General features: G+C 38.9%; 1 protein-coding gene across 1 annotated transcript; it reads right to left on the bottom strand.

Annotated features, from left to right (window-relative positions):
- Positions 1–1570: 1570 nt before the first annotated feature.
- Positions 1571–19485, bottom strand: LOC584690 (neuronal acetylcholine receptor subunit alpha-3). The gene is made up of 8 exons (XM_030991506.1): positions 19348–19485; positions 6905–6949; positions 6086–6195; positions 5022–5463; positions 3961–4299; positions 3124–3411; positions 2532–2725; positions 1571–2070 (listed from the first exon to the last, which is right to left on the bottom strand). Exons 1-8 carry the CDS (start codon positions 19456–19458, stop codon positions 2058–2060), a joined length of 1542 nt encoding a protein of 513 aa, XP_030847366.1. The 5' UTR covers positions 19459–19485; the 3' UTR covers positions 1571–2057.
- Positions 19486–20338: the final 853 nt, after the last annotated feature.

Below are 20338 nucleotides of genomic sequence, written 5' to 3'. Positions count from 1 at the left end.
AATTTTTAAGCCTCGAAAATAGGTACAACGTGACGGGTTTGATTGTTAGTTTTTGTTTGTTTTGTTTTTAATTATTAGTTAAACAGTTATCATAATCTGTAACTCTACCGGTAAATTTCACAATTTGTTATCCCAACAATGGGAAATGGAATAAAATGGAAAGGAAAATTTAGTCGGCACGTTTGTGACGGAGTAAGCTAATTGATATAAAGAAAGTCAAGTACAGCATTTGTTTAAATTGCCTGAATACTGTTCTTATATGCACCATATAGAAGTAAACAATATAAAATTAGATGATCGAGAAATATTCAGTAACATTTGGCACCACGCTTTATGTTCACAACATAAACGTAAGGTTATTAACAATGACTTGTTCAATAATAATGATAGAAACACTGCAACGTTTATTTTGTGCTAGACTATATAAGTAATTTTTTGCACCGAAATAATTAGGAATTCGAGGTTACACTTATATGTCAAAAATAACAACGAAAACAGCGCTTTGTAACTGCAAGGAAAAGGCGCTACACTGTGAAAAGGTTGGGCAATATTTTTTCAACACTTTGCCCAACGTTGTGCCAATAGTCAACCCAACCATCTATTGGGCAATATTTTGCCCAGTGGTATTGGTAAACATAAGTACCCTACTTCACACGTGCATAATTGTTTCGTATTTTGACCAAAATTTGGGCATAGATATGACCCTTCAACTGCCTGACTACGGTAGCCAACTTGTTGGGAAATTCTTGACCAACTGTTGGGCAAAATACGAAAATATTGCCCAATAGATGGTTGGGTTGACTATTGGCAAAGTGTTGGAAAATATTGCCCAACCTTTTCACAGTGTATATCAAATATCTTTTGGATTGGATTGGATTGGAAACAGACATAATAAAGCTTTTCGTCTTGCCCTCATCCGATCGGAGTAAATCGCTTCTTTTTTTTGGGGGGGGGGGGGGGGGGTAAGGAGGGTCTGTCTTCATTGCTATTTTTTATTTCTCTTACCAATCATCACTATATTTCAACTGACTGAAATGCAAGGTATACCACACAAAACTGATTCCTTTTTTTTTTATTCGGACTCATCTCACCAGCTGTAATATAATTTTGTTTGGTTGATTCTTTGTGTAATGAATGTAAAAAAAAACGAATTTTCACAAAAAATAGAATTCTGACTTCCTGCAACCTCAGTAAATAACAAAATTAATGTTGATAAACATTAAGTAATTATGATGTTTACAGTGAACAAAAACAAAACTAGAGTTAACCTCAAAAGAGCTACCTCAAATGAATTTGCTTAATGAAACACACAAAATAATGTTATTATATTCTAAATGGATTATAGGCAAAAAATCTAGTTTTTTATATTTTTATATTGCAACCATAACTAGATTTAGAGTAGTAACAACATTTTTTCTTCTTCGTCTAATGGGGCTATTCAAAATTGGGGAATACTATGCAAGGTTTTAATCTTGGAGTTTGCAATCACATTACAACACAGAACACAGAACGTATTTATGATAATAATAATAATAATAATAATGATAATAATAATGATAATAATAATAATATTTAATTTTTATATAGCGCTTAATACAAATGTCTCTAAGCGCTTTACAAATATACTATTGTAGGTTACACATGAATTTATGTAGGATGCATGTAGCTTTGCATTTATCGCCAATTTATCTGAACCACAAATAATGAGTGAAAAGTAAAGGGTAATAATAACAACAACAACAAAAGGAATATTCTACACAGCTACAGTTTATTGTACATATCTGAAAACTCGGCCTTCTACAGAAAATATATATCCACAAAAACATAAGTATGAATGCATATCGAAAGCGTGAGGATCATTGGATAAGTCATAATTACAGTATAATAAAAAATAATTTTAAGGCGCTTTTCTTTCAACAATCACGTATCGTGAAGAAAGATAATAATGAAACGCGATGTCCTCCAACACGCAGTGTCGTCCAGTTGACCGTCACCATGGTAATAATGTTGGCTGGTACAAACATGGAGGGATGGATTCGAATATCCTTCCGAATATTTCACATCTTTCCTCTGCAGAAAATGTAAATAGAAATTGAACCAAACACAGGCATGATAAAAGCCAGTTAAATGGATTTTTTTTTAAAGAACAAAGTTACATTTCCAGGAAGAGTTAAATTTGGAGATAGACTTCTGCCAAGAGAGAAGGGCGTTACCTCGCATCCCTCTTGTCTCAGGAATTGAAACATTGGCCAAAATAGTTTTTAACTTATAATGTCGTAATTATTTATCAAAAGTACCAAAATAAAAGCTTATTGATGTCATTACACAATATGAACTTTATATTGTAATTTGAAATAGGGACACAGAGATAACTGATGAGAGAAAAATTTCGGGATGGAAACGAAAAATTAACAAAATGTAGATCATGTTATGAGGGGGATTACAATCTTTTATCTATAAAATTACCTTCGGACGGGTATATATCGGAAAGTGGAATAATTTAGAAATATTATATTTCTGGATTTGCTTACAGTGAATTTAGATATTCGGTCCTGTTGACTTCGATAGGTTTCTCCCACGGAACGGGTATGTGGACATCACTGGTCTCCCATAGCAACGGAGAATAGAGGAAGATGCCCATACTCCCAGTCAGAACGATGACGATGTAGATCCAGAGAAATATCCGATCTATCACCATGGCAACGTAATGCCATTCTGCTTGGACCTAGACAGTACAAAGATGAATAGACAGATCAGTGAGGGGGAACTAACACGATATTGACAAATACACTTTCAAGCTTTTGTATTGATTCCTTTATAAAACTCCAAGCGATAAAAGGGTAATGAACAAAATCGAAACCATATAAGATTTTTCTGCAAGAATCATATTTTCAACAACAGGCATCAAGAAAGCAAAGTTTTTAGTGTTAACTAGTTCAATGCGTGGTGCGTTTATTCAAAATGAGAAGTAACAAATAAAAGCTAAAATGCCGGCGAGTGTGAATAAAAAGGGTTGTCAAATTTGTCGACAGACATTTTCAATCGGGGTTTATTATCCCACCCCATCCGTCTACAGAAACACGACTGACCAAAGTGCACTATGAGAAAAAAGGAGACCATTACCTTATGGTCTTTATCGGCATCTTTGGTCCTCTCGACGATGTAATTGAGATACTCCAGGCCCTCTTTGAGTCTAGCCGGTGTCTTGCCGTTATCCCTCAGCCCCTTGAGATCAATGTTAGCATCCATGAGCATCTCCTCCTCCGTCTCGTGTCCGTGTGTCTGCCACTCGTTGTCCATGCCGAGGTTGTGCAGGTTGGGGAGCCCGTCCGACCCGGTGCCACAACCTCCACGGAGGTAGGGATGACGGTTGAAGCACTGCCGGTCCGTGTCCGAGTTACGACCGTACATCTGGAGGTGAGGACAATAATTGTACAGATTTAATTGCAGTTCATAATAATGCAGACGTTCATATTGCAACACATACCTACAAAAGAGACACTTACAATAATTATTGGGAGAATATTCGTCATTCGGTGTGTTTTCAGTTGTCTCCGTAAGTCACCATCCGTCTCACTCATGATTGTGAAACTGTAGATGACTGTATGAATATGAAAATATTCGTCACTGTTTTCACTTCTCCCTTGAAGTCCCCTACAGTCACAAACTTTCACTAATTTGTGGAATCTGTTCCACAACCTAGGAGCTGCGGACATAGATTCTCTACAAGTAGTCAGAAGGGCGTTAACTGTGAGTATGAGTTTAAACCAATAAATCAAATCAAATCAAATCAAATCAAATCAAATCAAATCAAACTTAGACTCGTTGGTAGCGATATACTTCTTAATTGCTTGCAGCGAGGAGCCATTGAGGTCCTTCAACTATTATGCAGTTGTACAAAGAAAAACTGTACATCTTGTAAAAGCGCAATATCTTGTGGTACACATCGATTGGTCATACCATTCTTGTAAGGTGGACATTGTTGCTATGGTCCACCTCCTGTTGATCCGCCTGGGGGTAATAGGACTTGTAGTTCTCTGGCCTCTTCATGTGAAGGTACGGCGGCAACCAATCAATGAACACTAACTTGACCCAGCAGGGCATGGTATGCGTCAGGGCCGATCGGTGGAAGAGATTGATGATGATGACGGTGACTGTAATGGAGACGCTAACCATGGCCATGGAGAAGAGGAGATAGATGCCGATGAGCGGGATCGAGCCTGCGGTCGTCGGGATCATCTCGGCGATCAGGAGCAGGAACACGATGAGGGCGAGGAGGATGGAGATGCAGAGCGTTACCTGGTGATGAGGAAGAAAAGGAAACAAGATGAGACGATCATCAGTCAAAATGACTTACACTCGTTGCAAACGAAGCGTCATTTTATTGACGTGCCAATTAGGCCTTTGACGCAATCTGGTACAATGGTGCCGTATGCAACAGGCATAATTCATCCAAGTTGTCAGTGTCAAATGGATTGTTATGCCCGCTGCACGCAATTCGTCTTTTGCTGACGGAGGACTGCGTCAACGACTGAAGCGGTCCTTGAAGCGCAATGTTACAGTGACGTAGTTTATTTTAATAAATGCAACATGAATAGTGCAAACATTGCATTGGATTGATAACGCATGAAATAATTGGCTTCATTGGGTTGATTAAGTGCAATTTCTCAACATAGCCAGTGTCAATTTATCTATTATATGCCTGTTGTACTTAAGACGTTATTCATAACCGAGAACTGCGTCAATGACTGGTGTGGTCTTTGACTGGAGCACCACGCGAGAGTGGAGTCGTACAAAAAGTGATTGCAAAAAGGATAGTGTAAACATTGCTTTAATTGTTGGCGTATGAGCTTATTGCTTTCGTTAGATTGATTGGGTAGCTAATGGCGCAATCAAAATTACTACAAGCATTACGCATACGATGCGTCATTTCGATTGCGTTTTTTTTTTCTTCACATTTTCATTAAATGGGATACTCTGGCTTTATGGTAGATTCAGATATTGAATCCTTTTATCCTCACCTTCTCACCACAATTGGACGGTACGTAGAAGACGAAGATGGTGAGAAACGCTATCATGCAGCAGGGCAGAACAAAGGTCACGACGTAGAACAGCGACTTCCGGTGCAAGACGAACGTAAAGGTCAGGTCAACGTAGGTTTCGGTATCGCAGCAAGGATACTGGAGTTTGTGCCTCTCGATTGGTGTCTCGGCTATGTCCCATTCCTGGTTTTCCCAAAACCGCTCGAGACCCACGAACTCCGAGATGGGTTGCAGGTCGATCTTGCTATAATCATGGGTCCAGGATCCAAATTTGAGGGGGCATCGCTGTTCGTCGAAGGGGAAGTCGTGGATGTTGATGGGACAGGAACTTCGGTAGACGGCGGGAGGGAACCAGTCCACGGTGCCGTTGGGATAGACCTGAGTCATGGTCAGCATGGTAATGGCGTAGGAACCTCCAACACTGAAAATACAACGGTATACGAAAGATCAACAGTTAACGTCTCACACAAGGAACTTTATGGAGTAGCACACAGTACTCCCGATTATTCAAATGAATTAATAGTCTGGAATTTTCAGTGACAGAGCCAAAAAAGATTTCAGGTTCCAGTCCCAGGGGAGTATTGGTGAATGAAGTCTGTATATTTTGTGCGAACTATAATCATCATTGTTATTTGATTTCCTTCTTGACGTCTTTGTAGGTGAAGCCGTTACGACTGACTACTGTTTCGTTTTCGTCCTTACACAAAGTTGCAAATTGTATTCTTGCACAAAGTATGAGTTAAAGACACTGATAGCTGAACCCTCATTCATTCTTGAGCACCTTGATTAAGGTATGGGAAGAGCTTTCGGTTTCTCTCATTCGAAATCAAATAACAATCCCAAAGGAACATCTCGCAATTATGTTTTCCTTTATACCATTATTGGAAAAGAAGACCTTCGGGTTATAGTTCTTTAGTTAATTTTTTTTTCCTGGCATCCATGTGACTCTTTTCCAAATGTACTCTTGTTTTGTATTCAATGTTTTTGCCGAATAAATAATAATAATATTAATAATAATAACTGCCAAAATGAGGAATACGTACTTGTTGTAGAGCACAATGTCAGGTTTCCAGAGTAGAAAGATAGGGATATGAACCATGGTGATGTTCCCATAGTCTGCAGGGTCCCAGACAAGACGGTAGTCTTCCCATCGCTGAAATAACAAATAATCAACAGCATTATGAAATTAGGGCCAGTGGTGACGGATGGGTCTAGTCATTGAGGGGGCACTAGCATCACTTTCAGCAGAGCCATCTATACACATCTATACACAGAGTTTGGCCAACCCGGTTCGAGTTGGACACAATATGGCAAATATGCTTTGTTAGGAAAGCACAAAACAAAAGAATATACGCCATGTTGTGACCCAGTGAAACCAAGTTGGCCAAACTATGTGTATAAATGGCTCTGACTTTCAGTGGATGAAATGAGAATGAACGAAGCCACCGATTTGGGAAAGGGTATCATGGGAGGAGTGATATCATCTCCTTCCTTTCTCGAACTTGTTTATTTATTTCCTTGCTATCTGATTCATGAGGGGCGAGGGCAGAGTCATCATTGTGCCCCTTGATACTACGCCAGTGGGCATAGATGTCTTGGAGAAATTACGACAAAAATTGTTAATTTGTCAGGAAAAAAGAAAAATGGAGTGGCTTTACAATATCCATCAAATACATGTTTCATTATAGTATCAACTGCTCAGCTCCTCGTTCGATTTGTTCCGGTATGGATGTAACTATAATTTATAAAGCTTCTAGGCAAGTTATTATTTTCCACCTTGTAAACATATTATGTAGATTAAAGAGTTACAATTCATATCTTTATAAATAGATAACAAATCAAATAGAGCATGTTTATCTTACCTGTCTCACCCACAGACTTGTCGTCATAACTTGATTTCTTTCATCCTGTCAGTCAAGATAAAAAAAGGAGATAACATTGATGGTGTAAAAGATGAAATAGGAATAAAGACACATTTGAATAAATGAAGGAGAACAAATCATATGATCGTTGTAACTGTTGGGTCCCTAATCAATTCAAGGCTGCGGAATGATACATTAATAATATACAATCATAATTTGTTAGCATCGATATAGTAATATGTTAATGTGTCTCCTGGTAGATATAGCAATGACAGATATATTTTCGACGCACAGGGAGCTTTGCAATATTTATCATTGGACCCATTTTCCAAACTATAGGCTCTCTTCAAATTCAAAGTTGTTAAGGGTTCATGGGGCCGCACCTCCCCCTCCCACCGAAACTAAATCCGCTATAATTTGATATAAAAACACAAACAATTTAATATAAATCGTGTGCCCCCATCTGGCCAAAATATATACCTTTATTTCCATCCTCTCTCTCTCTCTCTCTCTCTTTCTCTCTCTCTCTCTGCATGACATATAGCATCACTGTCAAATTATCCTGAATCTGGCATTGTATTCCTTTAGAACTATCCATCTTTAATAATGTGTCTATCTGTATGCTTTCATCCCCCCCCCCCCTTCCTCCCTTGTGAAAATTATTCCTTATGAGCGGCGGGTGTGTCGGAAGGGGTTGGTTCTCATAGAAACTTTGGAAATTATATTTTCCAATAACTTCATCATTTCAGCATTCCCTTGAAGACTGCATTCTGGCTAGGTACATACATCATCGTACATTCGCTAATGCATTATCATGGCGTGTCTTGAACCCGTGCAGTGTGCATGTATAGGTTAAAGACAGGCATGATAGTCCCTGGGTTGAGAAGCGAAAACAAAGTTAAGCGAATCACGGGTGAGTTATTACGGCACAATCCCGTGTTCACCCCGCGGAAGCGTCGGCTGAAACAACACGCATCAATCGAAGCCTCGCATGGGGAGGGCGGACGTTGCTATTTTCAGTGTCGAAATCGGCCGCTAATTTGTTTATGCTGATTACGCTGCCATCAGATTCTGTTTTAATTTGTACACGTTTGTGGTTTCCTAACTGGATGTTCGCAGTGGGATTGAACCTGGCGAGATGCCCACTCGTATTGAATGAAACTATATGGGATGGTGTGATCACCAAGTTCATGACCAGATATAGTTTAGCCTTCACACGCCACAACAAACATGGGGGCGTCCGCCCACATCAATAATTCCCCTAGGTAGATCCATGGTTGTTGCTTGATCTAGTGTTTTATGGGGTTTTGTAAAACTCTTTTTGACAGCTAAAATACAAATGCAATGCTATTTCCACTATTCACAATATCCAAAGGGTATTGCTTTAGTGAAAAATGAAAATCAATTGAATAAATTATATTAACTTGAATTTGAAGACAGTTGGTCCATCGATTGGAACTATATTTTGTATGACTGACTATGAGTATGGTCGTGACAGAGACCGCATGCAGAGATCGTTGACCTGACCATCAATAGGTACACCTTTATCTCATTTTAGACCTAGTCACACCGACGACACTGACACAGTTCCGATCATAGAATTACATTGTCCCGAATGGCCCCAAATGGATCGGTTTGGAGTCGGTTTGGCGGTGTGACTGAGGTATTGTATGAGGGACAAAAACAGGAGCAGATGTGGCTTGTGTCTGGAAGCGATATCCTATCTGGCGTGCATGATGTCCAGGGTTATATCTTAACGTATGTCTCTATTAATCAGGAACATATTTCATATCAAGGGGTGGGATGGGGGAAGGGGCCATTAGTACTCTGTACCTATACAACACAACTAATAGGCCCATAAGTACATCGCATATCTCGATTGATTGTATATTATTTTGTTATTCGTCATTAATAAAGCGATGCGCTTTGCTTGAATTGTAACTATTAAAGCAATGGTAAAGAAGAAGAAGAAGAAGAAGAAGAAGAAGAAGAAGAAGAAGAAGAAGAAGAAGAAGAAGAAGAAGAAGAAGAAGAAGAGAAGAAGAAGATAAAGAAGAAGAAGAGGTTATGGTGCATTATTTATACAATCATGGTTTTATTCGCAGAAACAAAGTTAAACTTAATCCATGTATAATTAACTATAAGATGCAATATGTCATGGTAATGACGATGTTGTAATAATGACACACCATTGGAGACAAATACCAATGAGAAAGAGTGGAAAAAGAAAGAGTTGGAGAAACAGAGAGAGAGAGAGAAGAGGGGGGTATATGAAGAAAAATGATGGGATAAAAAACTTCAATATGCAATTTCCCTACGTTCGATGACCGTGAGTTTAATATAAACACCTTTTCATCCCTCACTTAGTCATTTTTATCATGTCTTTCACGTTTCGTTGACTGTATTCTATGATTTTCCATCCAATTTCCTTTAATAATCTGTGCAATTCTGTAAAACATAAAAGTTGAAATTTGTATCCAAGCCTGGTAGCAGCGCTCACGAGTGTGTAAAATTAAACTGAATTTGGTTTAACTCTTCTATCTACTTGTTGAGGTTCAATATTACCCGGATGCTAACCCCTTTTTGTCGAGGGTGCCAAAATTGCACATTATGAGGTTTAAATTTTCTGTATTTGGAGAGACTTTTCTTGTACGGTTTAAGGTGCAAATTTGAACATTCGTTTCATCGTGTGAATAAAAGTGGTTTACAAGGCGACCATTATGACTGTGGATTCTGTGGAATATTATCATCTTGGCGTTGCTAACCTCCATTGCTGTCCTTAGTTCCTTATTTATTACAATGTGACGTGGATTTTGGTGATCAAATCAAATCGAATTAAACATTATTGACAATTAAAGTTACTGATATATAGTAAAGTAGTGTAATTCCGATTCCCCCTCCCCCTTCCTGTACCCACATGATTCGGGGCACTTGAGCTTGTGTATATTATTCCTGCCCTCTCCTCATTCATTCAGATATTAGAGTTGGCTTGTCTAGCTATGTTCTTCGTTGTTTTTCATGGTAATTACATGACCTGATTCGAGAGTCTCTAATAAGATTATATCGATCACCCAGCCAGGCACCCATAGCGTTCTACACGATGGAGCGGGTTGCATTCCTAGCACCCTGCCGCGAGCCAGGCAGGTGTGACGGGGAGGCCAACCCTTAGGTCTCGGCAGGGGTGCCCGTCCCATCATTCCACTGCTTAGAGGTTGACCGTGTTCATACTTAAAGGGTTCAATAGTTCTCGATCTTGCGTAAATAGTAGAGAAATATTGAGTTATGAGTGGGCAGTACAACTCAGATCAAGCTTTAGGTCCGACTGGAATCATTAATTACATGCGATAATCACACGGTGTCACATTGTATGTACCATGACACACCGAGGTTGTGTGATGAACTTAACATTTAATATTTCTTTAATCTTACGTATGTTGAATATTAATTCAAAATATTTGTATGCGTCTTGAGCATCTCTAGAGATGGATATGTTGCGCTTGATAAATATTATTATTAGTAGTAGTATTATTATTATTATTCGTTACCTCTTACAGTTGTATGAGTTATCTACTGAAGATGTTGACACATTTCGTATTGATAAATTCATATGAACACATTCATAATGTTTTGTTTATATTGAATTGTGTATCGGTCATTGCCAATAATTTAAATTCATGAAAATGAGAAGAATAATTATAATCTTCAATATTTATACACAAAATGTAAACAAGGCGCATGTAAACAAGGCGCAAAATGAATATAACTCTTGCTCTCTTTCTTCTCTTCACTGTCTTTCTCCCCACTCCACTTGTTTTGGTATCTCTCTTTAAAAACAATATTTATTAATTTATTCATTCACGAATATTTAGACAGAGTAGCCTGATCAGCACCCCTCTCTCTCTCCCTCACCCACGCTCACTCTCTCTCTCTCTCTCTCTCTCTCTCTTTCTCTCCCTCTTCCCCCACCTCTCTCCACCCTCCCCCTCTCTCTCTATACCTCCGTCTCTCTCCCTCCCTTTTTGACAAATATCAACAGTTCACACACAAAATTTTGACAAGCAAATAAATGAGCGGTCACTGAAACTTCACATAGCTCCCAGGTCCGGACGTAACGCCCCACCTCTCTCTCTCTCTCTCTCTCTCTCTCTCCTCTCTCTCTCTCTCTCTCTCTCTCTCTCCCTCTCTCTCTCTCTCTCTCTCTCTCTCCCTCTCTCTCTCTCTCTACTTTCTATCCCTCCCCTCTCTCTCTCCCCCTCTCTCTTTCTCATCTCTTTCTCTCTCTCTCTCTCTCTTTCTCCTCTCCTCTCCTTCTCTCCCTTCCCTCCCCCATTCTCTCTCTTTCTTCTGTGTTTAGGATTGTGGTGTAGGGGATGGTGTGCCGGAGGCACGGAAACGCAGTTGTCGCCTTTTAGTTGTATCAATAATGGACATGATCACTCTATACCAGGTGCTGATGTGTTGCATCGTTATTACCCATGCCAGGGCATGAAGAGGTACGATGGGGGTATGGTATTAGTAATTACAAGTGGATTTTTGTAACCATCTTTTAAAATGATTTTAAGATTTCCACAGTTTAAACAAATATTATTCCTGTTATTCGGCCTAGAATATCTCTAACCAAACATTGATACGTTTTTTTTTTTATATTGCATCAATCATTATAGATAATAGAATTTATCTGGACCAAGAAAGGGGTTTTAAGATAGCAGGGGAAGAAGACACAGGTATACTCGTATAGTCAAGTGCATGAAGACAAAACTGAATAATGATTTAGCCAAATCGAACCAAGACACAAAAACAAACATAAACAAATGTGCACAGAAAACAAGTGGAAGCAAAGGATTATGAAGCGAATTGAGAAAATTGAAAGAGTGAGAGATAATGTGTATGTGTGTGTGTGCGTGTGTGTGTGGGAGAAATGGGTGTGTGTGTGTGTGTGTGTGTGTGTGTGTGAGAGAGAGAGAGGGAGAGAGGGAGAGAGAGAGAGAGTGAGAGACAGACAGAGATAGGGGTAGAGAGAGATAGAGAAGCAGACAGGCAGACAGACAGACAGAGAGGTGACAGCAGTCTGATTTGTTAATGTAAATACTAGTCGGTTTCTTTAATATTCGGGTGTATTATGTTGATTCAGAGGTGGATCGATAGGTTATCAATCTCGGTCTACCGATCGTCTGATCAATGTGATAATATTGGGTCGTGGTGGAGCCGTGATGTTTAGCAAGGAGCGTGATGATCACCAACAAGTCCCCACAGGGGTCCGTGAAGATAAGGAGAGGGATGAGAAGGGGGATGGACTATGGGGAAATAAAAAGGATGACGTTGAGGTAGAGAGAGAGAGGGGGGGGAGGCTGAAAGTAGTAACAGGTAGAGCATGTACAGGAGAGGGCGAGACTTGAGAGATGGAAAGTGCATTGAAAAATGTGCTGAGGTAGAAAGGAGAGAGTGGATAACGGAGAGGGGAAGGGAGGCGAGGGGAGAGAGAGAGAGAGAGAGGGGGAGAGAGAGAGAGAGGGGGTGAGAGGGGGAGAGAGAGGAGGAGGAGAGGGGGAGAAAAGGGGAAGGGGGTAGTGGACGATGTTAACCTGGGAAAAAGAGATAAAGAGAGAGGGGGTTGATAGGCATCATGAGGACCAGATGGAAAGGCTGGAAATGTCCGTACCTATAAGCTCCATTTTAAAGAGCTTGGAAGAATTGTTTTTGTTGTTGTTGTATTGGTGTTCATGGAGACTTGGACAAAGTAGAGGTTGGGGAGGGGTGGGTATACAGTGTTCATGAGGATGAAGCTGGCGGTATTGGTATTGATGTGTATTGATTATGTGGGTGAGTGTTGGCTTGATTGGTGGTAGTGATATGAAACATCACATGCATGACTACCGTATCTAGTAAGTAAATGATGACTTGGAAGCCAAGACACCCTATACTTCATAAAGTATCTTTCTCAGCCTACCTCTTGTCTGACTTTACTATGCATCGGGATGACGAATCATGGTGATAGCAACTATCATGTTTAGCATGCATTCCTCGCAGCAAATGTTGTAGCAGAATGTACCTAACTATGTTTACGGTGTGTGATATCAGCCAGCTGCTTCCGGGGTTCTTAATTAGCAAGATTGAGAACGTTATCAATACGAGGAGGGAAGAGTCACATCTTTCACACGTCATGATACGGGTATATATCTCGTTGATATCAGTGTTTAGAGATCCATGTTACACCCGGGAGATATTACATCCCTGCATGCTGTTGAGTTTAACCAGTGGCGTCGCTCGGAAAATTCGGAAGGGGGGGGGGGGAGTGGAGGACTGAAATCGCCGACAAGGTGACTGGAAATTAGGAAAGGGCAAGAAGAAGAAGAAGAAGAAGAAGAAGAAGAAGAAGAAGAAGAAGAAGAAGAAGAAGAAGAAGAAGAAGAAGAAGAAGACGGAAAAAAGAAGAAGGAGGAGGAGGAGGGTAAGACGAGAAAGAGTAAAATAATATGAAGTATAGTAGAAAAAGAGAAAGAAAGAAAGAAATAAGAGAAATGGAGAAGAAGAGGAAACAAGCCGTACGATAACAGATGAACCTTTTATAAAATGAATAAGAATCGAAACAATTAGTATAGTCCTAACATCACATTTTGAATGTAGGGTTTGACGTCCCCCAAACGCACCTCTAATGACGTTCCTCAGCTTATATACGATGTATATACTTGGAGTTCGGGTGCAATCCATTCCCATAAATCACCGGGAGATTATGAGACAAGCGAGAAATACAATGATACAACTATGACATATGACATTCTGGAGATTATTGCCTCCATGTATTATCATTTGGCATGCTGGGTAAGTCGGGTACAGCACATGAGATTAAAGAAGAAAACTTGATACTATTTTTCTGACAAATTTAAATGGTCATAACGGATGAGGTTTTTACTAGAATGTGATGAGAAAAGATGGCTATGATTTAACAGAAAATCTAAATGATATGTCACATCACGCTGACCGCGCTACGAAAAAGAAGAATGAGAAAGTAGCAAAGTAGAGAATGGAACTTAAAACGAGAGAGGGATATATAAATATATATTAAGATAAGTGAGGGAGTGGGGGGCGATGGGTATTGTTTTTAAAAAAGGCGAGAAAAACACATAATAATCAATTTAAAACAAAAATACATCATAATGTTCTGAAACTATTAAGGTCCCTTTACACCAATCCCAACAAAACTATCAAAAATGCATCTCGAAAAGTACGCAACCATTTTCATGTTGACCCCTTGATGAGACAATACTGTCTACTGTTTCATCTTGGATCAGTTTAAGACTTTCATCAGTGTCATGTTCTCCTTAAAATAGAAGCAAGGATATCTTGCCCTAGAGGAATAATGATTAAAAACATCCGGACTCTTCATTTTGTCAATATTATGGTTGTAACTGATATCTCCTCGACGGAAGGATTAATATGATTGTTAGCTGAAGATGTATTTTGGTAGCATGATCATTGAAACGTTGTGTTTATGAAAAACAAATTAAGCTGAATGGAAATAATGCAAAGTATATTTCGTTCTGAAGACTAAAATATGAACCGGCCGGTTTTCTGAGGTCAAAATAAAAACCGTTTTTCTATAAGTATGTGTGTAATAGACAATTCACAAATTTATAAGAAAATAGGGAATGAGAATGTATGTTTAACAATATTCAAGACTAAATCAATGAAATAATAATAAGATTTCAAATTCTCGTTCACATTAGTATAGCAATGACAAAATATACACTTTATACCATACATACACAGAGAACAAATAATAACACTGCACACTAAAAATGACATAACAGCAGCATTATTATTAAAATTTTGTAACTACCATATTGAACAGGTTTGTGCTATGAATGCCAAAATAAGTTGAAGGTAAGTTTGACACACTAGATAGATAAAACAATTCTTGAAATGAGTAATGAAGCTATTTACCCAGAGTCAAGAAATGAAAGGAAAAAGTTGTACGTGACTACACGTCGTTGAAATGTAATTAATTTTAAGATGCATTCCGAATGTTTGCTCGATGGAGTCTACAAACACGTACATAGGTATTGAGATGACAGCGACATCCATCTTCTTCCCAAATCATCTCATCATTATAGACAGGGGCTGTGGCGTAGCTGGGGTATAGAAATTAAAGGAGTAGAGAGAGAGGGGGGGGGGGGCTATCTGTCGTTGTCTTACTAGTTGGATGAAATTCAAGAGAGAGAAGAAAAAAAACGAATGTGCAGTTCTGTATCGAGATGACAACAAAAATCCACCTTCTTCCAAAGTCATCTTATCATTTGTAAACATGAGATGAGGCGTATAGCTGGGGCCCAGTCATTGATGGGGTGTTGGTGTCAAGGGGAAGGGGAGGGTGGGGGGCAATACCGGTCCTACTAGGTGGAATAAATGCGAGAAAGGAATGAAATGTTCAATCTGGTATTGAGATGAAAACTTCATCTATCTTAATAAAATAAAAAATCTTATCATTGCAGAGAGGGGCTGTGTCGTAGCCCGGACCCAGCCATTGACAGTCCACCGGTCCTATATGGATAAAATGCGAGAGGGAAAAAAAGCCGTCGAAATAGGGGTAGGTGGGTCGGGGTCGTTCTCGACTCGCGTTGTCTTCCATCATATCTTTCTCTAACCCTCCTTTTCCATATCCTTCTCTTGTCATTTTCTAATTCAATTAGGGCACGTTCCCCCTTTATATTATTTAGTTGTCAATGTAAAGTGATTTTTAATTACATAACATTTTCCTATTCGTTTCTTAATACATCTAAAACGAAATTGGTATTCATTTCATGTAAGATTCTGCAATATCCTCATGAATAATTCAAAGGGTTAAATAGACATTTTAGAAGGCTAATATGTTAGAAATTCCACAAATTTGGATAAGACAAATAATACACACTTGTCAATAGTAATAACAGATTTGCCGACAGATATTTCGAGGGGGGTCACATACCCGCCCTCCATCCCTATGGTGGGGCCCCTGATTAAAGATACCAGCATTTAGTCATGTTTGTCGTGTTCGATATTTTGTAAATTGAGCACGTCGTCAGTCATATATTGTTATTATTGTTCGTCAAAGTCTCCTCGATAATTGATTTTCCTGTCTTTGTATGGAGAGAAGGTAAAACTCGGTCACTCTCCTCGGTATTTTCATTATCAATAATTCATGTTTCCTCATGAAAATTTCAGGTACACAAGTCATGAGCTTGCATACCGAACACGGTGGAGCAATAATTTGTGGCTGCCTATAAACAAAGACAAATAACTCTGCAATTTGTGAACTTCAAAACCTGAACGACGATTAGGCATCCATGTTTTTTCACAGAAGGTATTTTTATGCGCCTGCATGAAGTTTTACTTTAAGATTTATATCGTTGTTAATTAATTACGAGATTATCTGTTTCTTGATAATGTTGCTCTGGATCGCTTTTCGTAATCCAGATGTTTCCAAATACTATTTTACATTGGTTTTGTAAAATCCTTCAAGAACATTTGTACCAGAAAATTGCTACTACATTGCAAAATTCTTTCATTATTATGATGTTGTCATGTCATGGACAATACACCTCTAGTCTTGAATCTTCATATAATATCATTTACAAAGTCGTATTTTACGTAAGGCTTTTAAACGTTTGTATATTATTGCGCATATCAACAACTGTCACACTATCGCATTTTGATCCGTTATTTGAAAGAAAAAATACACCTTATCTATTAAAAGGAAGGGAAAAAAAATACAATTTAAAACATTAAACGGCGATAGACATCCTGTTGTTTATGTGTAAAACCAAATAATATAGTGTAAGGAGATATTTTGTTTGTTCGCTTTTCAAATTTGTTCTGTATGAGTAGGTAATTTAACATTTCGAAGAGCACCAATAATTATGAAAATGTAGAGCACCCCCGAAAAGATTCCGTACAATAAACACATTTTGAAAAACCTATATTATAGACGGGAAAATCCCCAACTATAACGTTCCCATAGTCTATTTCTCCCTCTCTCTATGTCTCTATCTCTCTTTCTCTCTCTCTCTCTCTCTCTCTCTCTCTGTGTCTGTCTGTCTCTCTCTCTCTCTCTCTCTCTCTCTCACTAGGTGACTTTTCTCTGTCATTCTGTTTAAGTCATTTCTCTCATCATAATTATAGTCGCCTGAGATAACAAGAACATGAAATGAGTTTAGTATTTGTCCCCCATAGTTTTAGGTTTTTGAGCTAGTAACTTATATGACTCTATAAAAATTCATCTGGAACCCAATCCAGCTCTCTCATAGGACTCATCTGAAGCGCCAATAAATACTCCCAAGTACTTTTTAAAACACTTTTATAATATTATGTAACATCATCTTTTTAAATTTTTTTTGTTTTGTTTTAAAGATTTTTCCCCCTTAGTTATTTCCCGCCTTAGTTTAGATGGCGCGTTTCCACAAACCTCCCGGCCAGTACGTAGTAACCATGAGGAAGCCCCGTTCTTCCCCCCCCCCTCCTCCTCCCCCCCCCCCCCCCCCCCCCCCCCCCCCCCCCCCCCCCCCTCCCCCCCCCCCCCCCACACCACCCATTCAAATTCTCATCGCGGAGCCACTATGTATACATACTAGAGAGAGAGAACAAAAAAGAGAAAGAGGGAGGGGTTAAGAGGAAGGGAACATTATTTTAGGTAGCAAGAATTATTTTTAAAAAAGGCCCGCTCTCCCCAGTCACCCCGTCTCCAACCTTCCCTTCAAATTCAGAGTATGTATGTGTGTGCGAGAGAGAAATAGTTTGTACCGGCTATCAATTTGAAAGTGCGACCTCGTCTGGTGAAAGTTCGCCTCGCTCAATAAGTTTGACACGTTGGCCCTACGGCTTGTGCACTTGCGCATCAAAACTAATCGTATAAAGATATTCAAGTTTAAGAACCTTATTCAGCTTTTAAAAAAGATACAAGCAACCCATAACATATAGTACGTCATGATTGTATTATGATGAAAAATGGAAATGACGAGAAAAGAGATTCTTTATCTACAAAATGTAGCGTTTGTTTAGAATGTGAAGAATATGAATTGCAAACGGAATTAGTAAAGGGAAAAGAGATGGTTTGTAATGCAGTCAGAAATTTAAAAAAAATAGTTGGAAGTAAAGCAAGAAATTACAACAAAACCCTGGCAATGTGAACGCGGCATCATAATACTGATACTCATTAAGCAAGCGTGCCTAAGTGCTATTTGATAGTGGTTTTCCAGGCCGTCTTTTCTTTCTACTCCATTTTCACCCTCTCATCGGCAAACACTCAGTCAAGATTTACGGACGGATTTGAGTCAAAGTAATGGATCACTAGTATAGCTGGGAATTATCGTGACTTCCCTGGTCGGGAGCGACAAAGGTTCTTAAAACAATGATTGAACAGGGCGACTTAGCGAAATTAAGCAACTGATTTGAAAACCCAGAGCTATTTCGAATTCCCTTTGGGTGCTCTATCGGGAGCGACAGGCTTTTAAAAACGATGGTTTAGCGGGATGACTAATCGAAATGAAGCAACTGCTCCAAAAATCCAACGCTATTTGGAAACCCCCTAGATGGCTCCTCTCTAAAGAAATATGATTTAAAAAGCGATTTATAACAATCGAGAAACTGATCCGAAATTACTAAGGTATAATTATTTGGAAATTACTTCTGGCTGCCTGATCCGGAGCGAAGCAGAATTTGGATATATCACTGATTAAACAAAATGAGATTTTAGATTTTTTTTTTTTAAAGATAACAAGCCATATACACAAAAAAGATTTTCCAATGTAATACATACAGGAGAAGTATATACATGCGACAAGCCGGCAACTACTACAACTAACAGAAGCAGCCGTACAATGATACTTATATCAGATGCGGTGCTTGATTTGGCAAAATAGAGAGGATTATTTTAGGATAATAGAAATGAAAATACTCTTTTGTTTAGTGATATTTGAAAGCATTGCTCCTCTACAGAGAAGGATCATTATAATTCCCTCTCTCTCTCTTCAGATTAAAGGCTCTCCAAATGGATGAAATATTTATCTAAGTCTTTTATAACTTTTCTTGTATAACTTTTCTTGTATAAATACGATCGAAAATTCTTCCAAATATGATAATGAAATGCATACGAATATGCAATAGACTATATTTAATGCAGTCAACATGTCTTGTGTAAGAGGGATTAATGCTGTCAATATATTTCTTGACGTACTTAAAATATAGATTTACATAACCCTACAGACTTAGAGTGCTTAAGGATTAAAAACACAATAATCATTTTCTTTAAAGCTCTTTAAAGTTAGACTGATACTGCTTGCGGACCAGGAACGCCTCAATGCCCTATTCAAAGGATACTATTGCATGCTGTGGCAGGGATTCGATCCAGGTAGCTTGTGATACAAGGTGTGCACTCTGTATACGTAACCACTAGACCTCGATTTCTTACTCACCACATCAATTATCTGTGAGATGGATAGACCCATGTAGACAGTGAGAGCATCGGAGTCGTTTATCACTGGTCTTACGTTAGACTGGTACTGCTCTGTGACTAGAAACGCCATCAAGTCCTCCTCCTCCTGGGAACCATGACAACCTGCATCAACAAACAAAAGGAGTGAAATATTTAAGAAAGGGATGATAAAACGCAATTTCAGAAAAAAAAAAGTCTCTGTAATTTCTATATAGAGTGATTGCCTAACACAATCATAAATATTTATAGATTATTGGTGATGTTGAGATGTCGAGTAAGCCTCGGGCAACCTGTCTTAAAATCTTACAGATATTGTAAGAAATGATTGCAACCGATTTTACATTTCAAAAGGAAAAGCAGATTCTTCAAAAATGTTTCATGATTGGAATTGTCATGATATATTATTAAAATGAGTTCACATCAGCAATAGATAACAAATACAAACTAAAAATATGTTAAGCACGCGTTACCGAATGAGAAAATACAGATTATGTTGGATCTTTAGCAGTTCCCTTTTAAAATACAACTAACAAACCAACAAACAAACAAACACAAATGACATGTTTGTATCATGCAGGGGTATGGGTCAAGGTTACTGAAATAGGAGGGGCGAACACCAGCCAGTTTCTAACTCCCTCTTCTAAGGTCTAGATAAGTCACAGTTAGTGTATTCAGACAGTAGGGGATGAGCCCCCTCCCCCCTCCCCACCTAACAAAAGAACACGCACACATAATAGGTGCAGACACACACACACACCTTTTGGGTTGGGAAGGGGTCGTTTAAGAGGCATGTGATGTATATAAGGCTGATTAGGATTAATGAAATGCGACTACTTTGTATTCCTCCCGCTGCAAAGACTTTCCGGTCCCCCTTTGTTCAAGAGTGAGTGAGTGGGAGAGGAAGAGGAGGGACAGAGAAAGAGATAGATGACGAGAGAAAGAAAGAGAGAGAGATGGAGATGGAGAGAGGG

Source organism: Strongylocentrotus purpuratus, unplaced genomic scaffold (genome assembly GCF_000002235.5).
Source record: "Strongylocentrotus purpuratus isolate Spur 01 unplaced genomic scaffold, Spur_5.0 spur5_scaffold_2, whole genome shotgun sequence".
Lineage (NCBI taxonomy): Eukaryota > Metazoa > Echinodermata > Echinoidea > Camarodonta > Strongylocentrotidae > Strongylocentrotus > Strongylocentrotus purpuratus.
Note: the sequence above shows the minus strand (reverse complement) of the source record. Positions and strands in the feature narration are given on the sequence as shown.

Bases quoted from the DNA above. Each gene is read 5' to 3' on its own strand.
- LOC584690 (XM_030991506.1), bottom strand. From the start codon at position 19,458: ATGGCGTTTCTAGTCACAGAGCAGTACCAGTCTAACGTAAGACCAGTG. The intron at 6,950-19,347 runs GTGAGTAAGAAA...CTTGACTGACAG, and splicing joins TCTCACAGATAATTGATGTG to GATGAAAGAAATCAAGTTAT. The intron at 6,196-6,904 runs GTAAGATAAACA...TTGTTATTTCAG, and splicing joins CAAGTCTGTGGGTGAGACAG to CGATGGGAAGACTACCGTCT.